Source organism: Manis pentadactyla, chromosome 5 (genome assembly GCF_030020395.1).
Source record: "Manis pentadactyla isolate mManPen7 chromosome 5, mManPen7.hap1, whole genome shotgun sequence".
Classification (NCBI taxonomy): domain Eukaryota; kingdom Metazoa; phylum Chordata; class Mammalia; order Pholidota; family Manidae; genus Manis; species Manis pentadactyla.
In genome coordinates this window covers 153,661,662-153,675,498 of record NC_080023.1, presented here as the reverse complement: position 1 = coordinate 153,675,498, position 13,837 = coordinate 153,661,662, and the positions used below count along the sequence as shown (strand labels likewise).

The 13,837-nt window shown below is 52.3% G+C and overlaps 1 protein-coding gene across 2 annotated transcripts in view; it reads left to right on the top strand.

Annotated features, from left to right (window-relative positions):
* Positions 1–13,539, top strand: part of COMMD7 (COMM domain containing 7) — a 40,013-nt gene extending 26,474 nt beyond the window's left edge. For both annotated transcript variants that reach the window (XM_057502887.1, XM_057502886.1), the window contains exon 8: positions 13,357–13,539. In XM_057502887.1, the coding sequence (XP_057358870.1) occupies positions 13,357–13,524 (168 nt within the window). In that variant the 3' untranslated portion in view covers positions 13,525–13,539. The remainder of the gene's footprint in view (positions 1–13,356) is intronic.
* The last annotated feature ends 298 nt before the right edge of the window (positions 13,540–13,837 follow it).

Below are 13,837 nucleotides of genomic sequence, written 5' to 3'. Positions count from 1 at the left end.
CTTCATTTCAGGGACGCAGGCTTCAAGTTTGAACTTCCGTGTGACCTGGGGCAAGTCATTTCCCCTCCGTGGACCTCAGTTGTCCTTTGTGGGAGGATTGGCCCTGTGATCTAGGTCTAGTGAGGTGTCCTGGGAGCCTCCAACTCTCCACACATAAACTGGAGATAAAGAAGTGCCCACCACTGGCGTGGCCGTGACAGTGAAAACTTTGGAAACCATGTCACTGCATTTGCTCATAATTAGGTGAAGTCTCTGCTCTTCTTGACTCTGCTGTTGTCCCCAAGGCAGGCGACAGTAAATACTACTTTACTGAGGGTGAGCTGGCCTTATTTCACCTTGGTTTCATGTGTTTTTATCCCAGGAGAAAAGTGTGAAGTGGTGGCGGGGGGCGGGGGGACAGGCAGGAGGAGGGGCTGGAGGCAGTGTGGCGGTGGAGCTGGCTCAGGGACAGGCTGGGCCGAGGCCCCAAGGCTGGGTGCTGGGAGGGTGTCATTTTTTATGAATGATTTCCTGACAGGTAGAGAAGCTGACTCAGCGGGCAGCCTCCCGTGGGCTGCTGTGCGGGGGCCTGCTTTTCCGGAGCTGAATACTAATCTGCCGAGGGCAGCTGGCTCCGGGGAAGGAAGGGCCTCCAGCTCAGTGGGGCGGGCAACTGTGCGTCTTGGCGGTTTTCCTCCCCCACAGCTTTCTCGGCTGGTCCAGGGTGGGCTGTGGGGGAGGGAGCGGGACCCTCGCGGCCGGTCTCCTCTCCCCACTTCTCCTCCCCGCTCCTCCCCACCTTGCTCCTCCTCGGAGGCCTGCCATCAGCAGCTCTCAGCTCCACTGCCTGCCTCTCGCCTGTGCTGCCTTCAGCAGAATTGTGTCTGTGGGGGAGGGGGGGGCGAAGGTTGCTCCCCAGGACCCCTCAGCTCAGCAGGCCCTCTGCAGCCAGGAGGCTGTTGGGGGTGTCAGGGTGGAGGGGTGGGAGAGGGCTGAGCGCTCAGGAAACCAGGGAAGCAGAAGTGAGGCAGGATTCTGCCAGCCCCTGCGTGCTTGCTCCCCAGAGAATTCTGTAGCTGGCTCTGTCCTCTCCCCCGGGTCACAGAAACTATTCCAGACAGAAGCCCTGTGCTGGTGGCCAGCATGGGAGGATTTTCGAGCCTGTCTCCAAGCCTGGGCAAAAGACATGTATCTCTGAGTCTGGGTGTGTTTGCCGGGAGAGAAGGAGAGGGGGAAGGGACCCTTGGAATGTCTGACCACCTACTGGGTGCCAGGAGGGCCTGCCGGGGGGCCCAGGTGGAGTGTTCCATGCTGTAGACACTTTATTTCATTGAATTCTTACTAAAACATTTTAAGAAGCAGTTATTATTTTTCCCATTTTACAGATGAGGAAACAGGCTCAGAGAGGGAAATTCATTTGCCCCAAATCACACAGCAATTGAGTGTGGGAGTGAGGCTTCAAACCAGTCTGCCCAGCCCTAGAGGCATTCCTTACACTTCACTCCCTCCCTCTTGCAGGGAAAGCCTGTGAAGAAGGTGAATTTGGAGGAAGAGCCCTCTTGTTGGGGGCCAACAAAGGGTGGGATGGGGAAGTTGGGGATTTGAGTCCAACCTGCTGCGTGATCATGAGCAAACTACACCCTTTCTCTGCCCTTCTCTGTTACCTTATCTGCACCAGGAAGGGTTTACACTAGATGCTTCTGAGGTCCCTACCAGTCACATTCTCCTAAAAGCACCTTGCCAAAGTCCAGAGCTTTGAAGGGGGTTGGACACTGGCCTGCCTGAGAGTCCTGACCGGGTGTGGCTACCAGAGCACCTTCCTATGCATCTCTCACTCATCCTCTGAGCAGTGCAGGAAAGGAGCAGCACTTTTAAGTGGAAGCCAAGCCCTAAACCCAGCTTTGCCTGGGAGGGTCTGCATGACCTAGGGCGAGTCACTGGCTTGCCCAGACCTTAGAGAACTGGGTCCATGACTCACGCCCTGCTGCTCCTAAGGACTCAGGAGAGATGAGGATGCCAAATGCTCTGGGCCACTTGTGGAAGGAGAAGCCCCCACCCTCTCAGGTGTTGATTAGATTGCGCCTCTGTAATTGTCAGCACTTGGAAGCAATTTGCAGGCGACTGCAGGCAGCAGGAGCAGAGGGAGCAGAGGGGAGGAGGCAGCCGCTGGAGGGCGGGGAAGTCTAGCTGCTGAGGAGCATCTGGGTCAAGGTCTTCTCCCGGCTCCTCTGCAGGCTGAGTCAGGCCTGCCCCCTCGTCCTGGTATTTGTGTCACACCGTGGGAAGGAGGTGCCACCCTGCCAGCCAAGAGGGGCCAGGAGTGGTAAGGGTGGCTCACAATGCTGGAAAAAGATCAAACAAGTTGGCGGGCTTAAACACACCACGTTCCCAGAAGCCCCTGTCAGTGTACCTACCCTGGGGAATAGCTCCGGATCCTGCAGGCCGGCTCCCTCCTTCCTGCCTGCAGGCCCACCTCTCCGTGTCTTGGTTTCCCTGTCTCTGAAATGGGAGGAGTGCCTACCTGGGGTTGTTGGAGGATGATGTGGAGCCAAGTGTGTGCTCCTGGCCCCCTCAGTGGCCACTCAGTGACAGTCCTTGCCGCTGGGGGGCTGGTGCTGTCACTGGTGGTATACCTTGCCCAGCCCACCTCTTGCATTATCCTGGACACTGTCCCCAGATGGAGGTGGCCATCCCTTCTGTTCCCAACAGTACTGTGATGCTGTGGACCCTGCAGCTGACACCCGTTTACTGCTGGATGAATGTTCTGAGACAGTCTTAGCAGGGGCAGGAGGGAAGGCAAGGCTCCTCCCCCTGCTTCTAAACCCCAGAGGACTACTTTGAGCTTCCCGCCTCTACCTGGGTTCCTTTTGAGAGCGTGGGGGTGATGTGGTCATTCAGAAACCCTGTCTCACCAGGAGAAGGGGAATGTTGCCCAGACTGCCTTGGGAAGGAGCCAGGCTGCATGCAGACCATGCACTTCCCCTGCCGTTCACACGTGCCACATCCTCAGCTGGTGGTTTCTGTCCCTCTGAGAGAGCTAATAACTGGGCCGCTGGGGGCCCCCAAGCCACTGCCCATCACACCTCCTCCAGCTTAGTTTCCTAGGAGGCACCAAACCTAGGAGATGCTTGATGTGTGGTTGCTGGATATGTGATTGTGGGGTGGGGTTGTCTTCCGCAGGCAGTGACAAGGTAGATAGGAGAGCCCCGCTTTGTAGTATCCTGGAAGTTACCAAAGAAGCCCTGAAATGCAGCTTGGCCAGCTTCTACCTCGGAGGTTTGAGCTAGTACTGGACTTAGAGGGATACAAATTGGAGTGAAGCTGATGTGAGGAGCTGGGTTCAGAGCTCTGTGGGGATCCATGAGGCTCTCAGCTGCAGAGACCCCACATTTCTGTGATGGTTCTAATCAGCAGGTAGCAGTGAAGCCAGAAAAGACAGGATACAAGACACAGCTGCCACAAGACTGTGCTTGCTCAGTCAGTCATGTGCAGGAGCCGTGTGGCCGACGGCAGTGTCAGCCCAGCGTGCACGCTCTGAGCCCCTGCCATTTCCCCAGCACTGTGCAACATCTTGGAAACACTGAGATCCAATTAAGAAGAGAGCCACAGGGCCGTGTGTGGGTCACCTGGTTCTGTGCCTCGATTTCCCTACCTGTCAGGCCATCCTGCATGATCCAGCCCCTGCTTCTCCTCTTGCCTGTGTCTTGCCAGCCTCTCCATCACTTTCTCTGCAGCTCTGGTGTCCCGTGGCCTCCCAGGCTGACAACCCCTCATGAGTCACATCAGCTCAAGTATGACCTCCTCCAGGAGGCCTCCCCTGACCACCCAACTTTTGCTGCTTCCCATTCCCGTTGGTCCTTTATGATACCCAACATCAGGTGCAACAGCATATTTACATGTTGCCCCCCTTTTTTAAAAATGTTAAGTGTATTTTTTAAATTGAAGAATAGTTGATATAATATTATGTTGGTTTCAAGTATCCAACACAGTGATTGAGCAATTACCCACATTACTAAATCCTCACCCCCCACTAGTGCAGTCACTGTCAGCATGGAAAGATGTCACAGAACCACTGACGACATTCTCCTGGTGCACCCCTTTTGTTGTTTTTCTCTCCCTAGCCTAGCGCTTGGCACTGAGTATCTGTTGAATGAATGAATGAGCAGGTGTGCCAGGTCCCGTGGGCCGGGAGGGTGGAAAAGCTGGGAGGATTTTCAAAGGCCTCAGTAACACGAACAGAATTGTGGTTAAACGTCCTTCTTGTCTTCCTGTGAGGCATGAGGAGAGGAGGCGGGAACGGAGTAGAGGCTGTCACCAACCCTTTCCTCGCTCCCTCCTTCCCCTCCAGGCCTCACCCCTTCCAAAATGGAGATTCCTCAGGACCTGTCACTGTACAGTCTAGAGGCCAGGAAAAAGATTCTCTTTTATTTTTTTTTCCTCCTGGAAAGACTAGCTGAATGAAAAGCTGCTGCACTGGGGACTGAGCAGAGGAGAACACAGCAGGCCTGAGCTGAGGCGGCCAGGGTGTCCTCCAGACTGGGAAGCCAGGCCTGGGGGAGGCAGTCCTGAGGTGGAGCTGCCCTGTGCCTCTCAGGGCCAAGCCTGCTGCACAGCATGACTGCAGAAGGGAATGTGATGAATGGCCCTCGTCTGGCCCCAACCGGAGGGGAAGGTGCTACAGGAAGCACCCCAAGCCTTTGGGGGACGGGCAGCAGGAGGAAAACCTGGGGGGCACCCGGACACCTGGAAGGAGTATTGTGGAGAGGTTGGGCCCCATGAGGTGGCATCGCTGGGGAGAATAGGACTGACTGCCAGGGCGAGCTGCAGGCCCCACTTAGCTTCAGGCAAGTGCCTGCTCTTCTCCGAGCCCCAGCACCCTGCGCGCAGTGGGTGGGTCTTTAGCAGAGGATGTGGGGTGGGAAGGAGCCTGTTGGTTGATGACTTTCTCTAAGCCCCTCCCAACAGAGGCCAGGAATCTTTGCCTGGGCTCCTTGGGGTTGAGACCCAGTGGTGTGCACGGGTGCGGGGCAGGGTGGTAGGAACTGGAGCCCACCAGGAAGGCCCCAGAGCTGAGGCAGACAAAGATACACAGACAGGGCCCAAGGGAGAAGGATAAATAGCAGGTTCACCCAAGAATGGAAGGAAAGGTTGTATTTAGGGACAGAACTGGGTGCATTTAGGGACAAATGCCTGGAGCACAGGAGGTAGCAGGAGAGGTTAGAGGGTTGACAACACACCTGAAGGCAAAGTCAAGGCTCTGTTTCATTTATTTATTTATTATGCACCACCTCCCACCCCCACCCCTTTTCTGCCCTCCCTGCTATTGTCTTTTTATGCCCTTGCTGTTCAAGGCCTCAGTTTCCCACCTGTTCACGGAAATAAGATTAATAGCATCTGTTTGTAACAAAGCCCATGAAAAACACGGTAGGAGTCAAGTTCTAAATTCTAACCATCTGAATGCTGACTGAGGAGCTTTGAGAGATGGAGGACTGGGCAAAAATAAGCACAGCAGAACAATATAAGGATGTAAGAGCTCGAATTCCTTTTTTTGTACGGGACTTTGTTTATGAAGAAGGGCAAACTATCTATGCAAAACATGTGGATATTGTCCATAACAGAAGCTTCTAGGGTGAGATGAAGTAAAAAACTGGCACCTTTTCTGAAAAGGGCTGGGTATTGTCCATTTATTTTTATCGTTTATATCCAGGTGCTTAACCAGATAGAGCCCCTGACCCTAAGGCGCCTCCTGGTGGTTGGTTCTAAAAATACCGAGTATTTTCCTGCTTGCTTTTTTTCTCCCTAATTAAAACAATGTATTGTACTTTTTTCCTGAGCACCAAGCTAGTCCGAATACAACATATTTTCTACAGAAATTCTTAGAAGCACCAGGGCTGGATCTGTGGGCATGAGGATGTTATGTGTAAGCAGTTTCCATCTAAGTCTATTTCCAAAAATGCACCAATATGCACTCCCTTTCTAGTCAATCACTAGAATCCCGTCTACTCAGAGCGAGTCTGCAACCCTTTCTGGTTCATTTAAACATAAACACCAAGAAGAGACGGGGAGAATCATTTCCCTGTGGTGTCCTGACCATAAATAAATGAAAGGGCTGGATTAAAAAAAAAAACAAAGGTAAGGGAACCAGTCTTCTCTGAACAGCATGACCTGCCTCTGCTTTGCACACCGAGAGGTGTTTGTGGATAGACCCATCTACAGCTGAGCTGGGAAAGGCTTGCCAGGCAGTGACCTGCCCAAGGCCACACAGCTAGTAGGTCTCAGCCGGCTTTGCTTCCCAAGCCTGTCTGTTCTCCAGACCGTTTGCTGCCCCTGTTTGTCCCCAGGTGCTTCATTCATTCCACCAAACAGCTCTGCATGGCTAAGGTGGCCAGGCTCTCTGCTTTGTGTTGGGGGTGCCACACTGAGCAAAAGCAGAGGTGTCCCTGCGGATCTGAAGACTCGCACAAATAAACATGTAATTGCAAACGGAGCCAAATGGCCGGGGCAGAAGTCACAGATGAGTATGAGATGAGGGCAGCCTGCAGTTGGCCAGGCACAGCCTTTCTTTATCCTAAGAGCACAAGGTGGCCCTGAGGAGTTTTAAGCAGGAGGCGGTGACCGAGTAAAAGATGGAGTGCAAAGATCAGTGTGTGCTTTTGAGTCTCCCTGTCCCTCACATACCCCCTGCAGCCCCACCTGGGCCTCTGGGTCAGAGGGACCTGGGGTAGCTGGGGCTCCCTGACGTGCGGAGCCTGTGGCCGTTGAGCCCACCTCCGGCAGCTCAGTCTGAAGCAGCAGCCACTTCCGCCCTTCCCTCTCCCTGTGGTTGGCTGGTGGGGCCAATATTGAGGGGAACAGGAGGGGACAGCTGGACTGTCCCAGGAGGGGCTGTGGGCCTCCCAACTCCCAGCTTGTCTGTGGTTCTCAGGTCCCGGTTCAGCCTCTTCCTGCCATTTGTCCCAGTCCTGGGTCTTATCAGGAGGGCATCTCTCCAGGGCATCTCCCCTGCACTTCCACTTGCCCTCCCCATCCTGCCCTCAGGCTGAGGTGAGATGGAGGTGCCCAGCCCTCTCCACGGAGGGGTCTGCAGGTTAGGGGTCTTTGTTCACAGGCCTTCCTTTGCTGTCCCCTGGTTCTGGCTGGTTTCCACTGTCCCCTTCTCGGGGTGCTTGGGGACTCCTAGGCTGACACCAGCAGTGCCGCCCCACATCTCAGTCAGAATCCATTTCCCACCCAACAGCATTTACTAGGCTCCTCCTGATGCTGGTGCTGGCTAGATGGGGGTGCAAAGAGAACTTCACCCTCTGAAACTCACAGCCCAGTGTGAAGACAGGCCAGAGTGAGAGAAGCACTTTTCTGGAACTGTGTGTGCAAAGTGCCGTGGGCTTGAGGGACGAGGAGAGAGAGGGGCGGTGGAAGGAGGGGGAGGAATCCATGGCTCTCTCCCCCCGACCTCCCCATCCAAGGCCTCGTGCACTGAAAAGTGAGAGGGGGAGAGAGAAAGATCAAGAGAGAGAGACACATGCACACTGGAGTTAACTCCCCCCTTCAAAGCTATTTCATCTGAAGGACTACCTTCTTTATTCTCAGATGATGGCTTTCCTATTTTTTGGTGTTTGTTTTAATGTCCTTTCCAGAGACATTTTATTTTTTATTGTAAAAAACACATGAGTTCTGCCCTCTTAACAAACTTTTAAGTGTATGGTATGGTATTGTTAACTACATGCATGATGTTGTACAGCAGATCCCTAGCACTTACTCATCATGCATAACTGAAACTCTCCATTTCTTCCTCCCAGCCCCTGGTAGCCACCATTCTAGTTTCTGTTTCTGTGAGTGTGACTACTCCAGGCACCTCATATCAGTGGACTCATACAGTATTTGGCCTGCCGTGTCTGGCTTATTTCATTTAACATAATGTTCTCAAAGTTCATCCATGTTTCAGCATGAGACAGGAGTCCATTCTTTTTCGTGGCTACATAATATTCCATTATATGTATCTAGCACATTTTCTTTACCCATTCATCCATTGATTAACAAATAGGTCGCTTCCACCTCTTGGCTGTCATGAATAATACAGCAGTGAACATGGGAGTGCAGATCTCTCTTTGATATTCTGTTTCTTGGATAATTACCCAGAAGTGGGATTAATGGATCATACAGTAGTTCCATTAAAAAAAAAATTTTTTTTAGGAACTTCTATGCTGTTTTCCCTAACAGCTGCACCATTTTACATTTCTATCAACAGTGCACAAGGGTTCTCTTCACTCTGCATCCTCCAGTGCTTGTTAACTCTTGTTTTTTGACAGTAACCTTTCTAACTGGTGTGAAGCAATATCTCACTGTGGCTTTAATTTACATTTCCTGGATAACGGGGGATGTTGAGCACTTTTTCATGTACCTGTTGGCCATCAGTACATCTTCCTTAGAGAAATGACTATTCAGGTTCTTCGCTCATTTTAAAATCAGGTTATTTATTGTTGTGGTTGTTTGCTATCGAGTTGTAGGAATTCCTTATGTATTTTGGATATTAACTCCTTATTAGATATATGGTTTGCAACTATTTTTTCCCATTGTTATAGGTTGCCTTTTATTTCATTGATGGTGTCCTTTGCTGTGCAGAAGCTTTTTAGCTTCATGTAGTCCCACTGGGACTATTTCTGCTTTTGTTGTCATATCCAACGAATCATTGCCAAGATCAGTGTTATGAAGCTTTTCTCCTATGTTTTCTTCTAGCAGTTTCATAGTTTCAGGTGTTACATTTGTGTTGTCTTCAATCCATTTTGAGTTGCTTTTTGTGTATGGTGTAACGTAAGTGTCTACTCTCATTCTTTTGCATGTAGATACCCGGTTTTCCCAGCACCATTTGTTTGGTTTTCAGGGCCTTCTTTGGCAGAATAACAAGTTTTCAGTCCTTTGCAGGTTCCCCAGAGTTTCTTTAGAAATACGCCTGGTCTGTGAAATCCTGTGACCCAGACTCTCATAAGTTTATTATAGTGACAGATCATATTTTAAAAACAAGGCTAGGCGGTCCAGCATACGCATAGCTGAGAGGAGTGGTTCAGTCAAGAATGTTCCAGAATGTTCCCCCCAAAATCTGGGCCACAGGGCCCATGTCCTTGGAGGTCTCATCCCAGTCTGATTGGCAGTTGGTTCCTTCTCCCTAGTCAGGCTGTAAGCACTTTGGAGTGCGGGGCATCACAGAGTAGGTGCTCAGTTTTAACATTTGCTCACTGCCATGTAGCCAGGGACACTGAGATCAGAGAGGTGGAGCCTTTGCCCACATCACAAGGCAGGTCAGGCGGAGGTGAGCTTGGCCCAGGGTCTCCCAGTTCTTGGGCCAGCACTATTTGGACTGCCCTGTCACCAGCATGTGGGGCTTTGCCTGCACTGAACAAGCCCTTCTTCCCCATGTGGCCCAGAGTCATCGAGAAAGCTTTTACTTCTGACCTAGAAAGTCTTGATTTTGTAGAGATGGGCTTGTCCCACCTCAGTGTCCCCTGAGCTGCCAGCATCGCCCGGCACATGGGGAGAACAAGATGAATGTCTGAAGGAGGGGCTAACCAGCAATTTCTATTGCGAGGAGACTGTGCAAGAGCCAGAAATTAGAAAATTTAGTTTCTGCTTCCTGCCCTGCCTCAGGTTTGCTGTGTGACATTAGACAGGTCCTGTTCCTAGGCCTTGGTTATGATTATCTCATGTGTTAATAACTTCTCTAAATACTTCCATGGGTATAAACCCACCCCCTCCTCAGTCACCCACAGACAGAGAGATTATTCATGCCTGCAGTATACAGATGAGGAAACAGAAGCCCAGAGGGGCTCAGCATCTTGCCCAAGGTCACATAGCTAGTTAGAGGGACAGCAGAGATTCAAACACAGGTCGGCCCCAGAGACCCCCTAATCATTATATGACACTGAGCATCTAGATTTATCACTTCTTGCTCAGAAATGCAGTGATTCTATGAGATGCAGAGCATGGCAGCCATTTCAAAATTCTGGGCCCCTGGCAAAATGTTCCTTTAGGCTTTGTTAAATAGCAGCTATGCAGATCTCTTCCTGGGAGGGAGGCAACTCTTGGGACAGGGTTACTTGGGAGGAATTTTGGCAGAGAGGGAGATAAAAAGCAGATGGCAGGGCCTTCTTCCTGTCTCTCTGCCTCTGCGTGGCCATTTCAGCACTGCGTGCAGCCCCACTGTGGCTGCCCTCAGTGAGGTCCAGGGCTCCCTCTGTCCTGGCCTGGGCAGCTCTCTCTGGGAGGCCAGTCCCACCTGCTCCAGAGCATTCCAAGTGGCCAGAGTCAGCCTGTAAAGACCGCAGTGGATCCATCCTATCATGCCCCTGCTTAATGCCCTCCCATGGCTTCTCGAGCTGTTTAGGATAAAATTGAAGGTGACCTCTGTCCACCTCTCGATTGCATCTCACACCTCTTCCCTTTCACTCACCACGCTGTAGTCCTGTGCTGTCCCAACCTGTGGCCACTAGCTGTATGGGGCTGCTGAGCACTTGAAATGTGGCCAAGGTGTTTGTCCATAGAAGGTACCCACCAGGTCTCAAAGCCATGGTCCAGAGAAAAAGAATGTAAAATACCTCATTACTTTTTATATTGATTATATGTTGAAATTAAAATATTTTAGATTAATTAAATAACTTATACTTTGAAAATTAATGTCACCTGTATCTTTTTACTTTTTATTGTGGCTACTAGAAAATTATAAATTGCGTGTATGGCTTGCATTCTGTTTGTGCTGGACAGCCCTGCTTCAGCTATGCTGTCTTTTGCTCAGTTCTTGGACCGCACTAAGCTCTTCCCAGCCTCAGGCAGGCAATGCCTGTGTGCCTCTTCTTAATCCCCCCTTTCAGGCACCCCCCCCCCCTCCCCAACATAGCTGTGCCTCCATAGCACAATCACGGAGAGCCGAGCGCATATTTACTGTTTCCCTCCAAGGTAGAGTGCAGGTCACCCGATGCAGGTGCCCTGCTCTTGGCCTGGCATCTGGCCCCGGGCTGGCCAGGAAGGCTGGGAATGGCCGCCCTCCTCAGCTTGGAGCTGTGGGTAGGGGTCTTCAGCCAGGGGGCTCCACCTGCTGCTGGCCGGGCTGCGGCTGACGCAGGAGCAGGTGGTCAGAATTGTCAGCAGCTCTGAGCAGAACACACACAGGCTGTAAGAGAAGGCTTTGGGCCTTTGTGTGGGGTCCTGGCAACCTGCTGTGTGGGCAGAAGCCAGGGCGCAGGGTCTCCCCAGGCTGCACTCTAGGGGCTCATTTGACAGCCTGGGTCAGGTGCCACAAGTGCCAGGCCCTCGGGAAATGCCAGTACAACTGAGGTGGACTTGGGCTTTGCTGGGGCACCCCAGGTCCATCTAGGCCCTGCTGCTCACCACACGGTGACCTTGGCAGGTCACCAGCCCAGCTCAGCTCCATTCTCAATGAGGACTGGCTCTGCTGAGACCGGAGGGAGGGCTGTGTGTCTAGCCCAGTGCGGCACAGAGTGGGGACACAGGTGCTCAGACCATCTAAACATCCTCGGGACCAGCTTCCCCTCCCTGCTGTCAGCCACCTTTGCAGGATGCTAGCCACAGTGGGGCTGGAAGCAAAGCAAGGGCTTGGTTCCTGAGCAAGGGGCCCCTGCTACAGGAGGGCTGCCATTTTATCACCTTGTTCTGTTTTCACCCTGAGGACACCGACTTTGGCAGGATCTGGAGGAGAAAGAGATACCACCATTTCTGTGAAAAAGCCTGTGGGTTTTAATTGACCACACGCTCAGAGGGAGCCAGCGGGTGACCTGATTGCTAAAATAGCCCAGGAGGAGGGCAGATGCTTCCAGCCCTGGGGGTGGGGGGTGGGGGCAGCTGGGATCTCACTGGAGGAAGTGAGGGCACCATTCCTGGAACTCGCCCAACTCCAAGGCCGGCTCCGGAGATCAGGGCGGCCCATCTCTGGAAACCTCTGCCTGGGCGCAGACTCTGTGAGTGAGAACAGGATGGGGCAGGACAAGGCCCGGCCCCCAAGCAGGGCTGGGTCCCTCCTGGGGCACAGAAGCTCAGGAGGGTGAATGCCGGGCTGACTCTCTGTCCTTTTCCAAACACTGCTCTTGAATGACCCCGGACTGCCCTTCTCAGATGGGGGCCAGTGCCCCTGGGCCTTCTCCTCTCAGGTTAGAGGAGACCCCGAGCACTGGGGTGGGAGGGAAGGGTCCAGGGAGACCATGTGGACCAGGCGCTCCGGGTCTGCGTGGGGAACCTGAGAGCCTGCCCTGGCCCTCCGTGAAAGGGTGGCATAGGCCAGCCCTCCACTGTGCTCAGGGCTCCAGAGGAAATGCCAGGAACAAAGATGAAGGCTTCTCTCAAACAGCAGAAAACGGATGTTCTGATTCTCAGCCCCTGAGAGCATCATCTCTCGGTGGGTCCCCAACCAGGACATTCACAGTCTGCGCTCGACCCTTCCTGCGGGTCCAGGTGGGACAGCAACCCCCTTGCTGGTTCCTCAACGGCAGAGATGGCTGGTGAATCCCACCACCTCTGTGCCAACTGCCCCAGTGGCCGGCGCCCCTTAGCACTACATACAGGGTCTGTGGAAACGGAAGGAGTGAGCTTGGGCAAGGGCTCACTTTCTTGTTTTATTTTGAATTATAGAAGTAATTCATAGTCACTGTAAAATTTGGAAACAGCAGACAGGAGAAAATGCAAGTCATCTGTCAGCCCGCCGCCCAGAGCTAACTGCCGTCGCCCCTGCTTGTATTTCTCTCCAGTCCTGCTTTTCTGTATGGATCACACAGACGTGCCTAAGGGTGTAGGTTAATTGTGATCCTATTCTGTAGCTGGCTTCCTCCCCTACATTACTTGTATGTGGGACATTTTCTTTTAAAGTTATTTAATGATTATACAATATTCTATTAATTTATTTAGCCACTCTCTTCTTTTTTCCTTCCCCTATTTTGATTCTCTTTCCCAGCAAGAAATTTGACAGTCTTTAAAATTCCACTTAAAAAAATAAATGTTTCTATTTTTGGCTGCTGGGATGGAGTAGTTCTGGGGTATCCTGTCTTTCACTCACACTGAGAGGGACCCCTCAGTTTAACATCTTGGGGGGACAGCAAAGGCTGAGCATCTAGAAAAACAGAAAAACAAAAAATAAAACTCACCACACCCAGGGAGGCTTAGGAAAGGAGTTTCCCTTCGTGTCCACAACACATGCTGCACCCCCATTGCAGTGCTGGCTGGCATCACCAGCTTGGCTCTGGGTTTGCCCATCCCGGGTGGCATCCTGGTGTGTGAGCTGGTGGAAGGGTCAACAGTGCCCAGTTCACATTTCACCTGTGCTACAGGTTGACAGTGTGATCTTGGGCAAGTCCTTTCACTGCTCTCTTTCTCATTTCCTAGGCTGTAAAGTGGACCGTAACTGGAGTAGCTAGAAGTGAATGCCATCGTCCTACGTCTGAGCCAGCATTGCTGTCAGAGGAGCAAAGGTGTCTGGGGCCTGGGTGGACTCAGGCAAGTGGCCTCTGTTACCGACTGGGAGATTCCCAGAAATCTGTGGCTACAGCCTAAATGTCTGGTCTTCACTTGTCCAGACTGGATGACTCCAGACCCCTTTGAACAGGTCTGGCCTCCCCAGGGCTCTGATTTAGTCCTAATTGGGTTTCCCCACTCTTTCTAGGTCCCTGCTCAGCAGCCTTGAACCAGGCCCGCGTGTGACTCATGGAAAGCCCCGATTATCTGTTGCATCCCCTAACCCTTCCCGAGTAATTTTCCTTTATATTCAGGGCTCAGGGCTCATGCAGGCTGGGCTTCTGGAGTTTCAGAGCTGTACAGCACTGGAATAGATGCTCCAGGAGGGCAGGAGCCTCACTTCTCATTCACT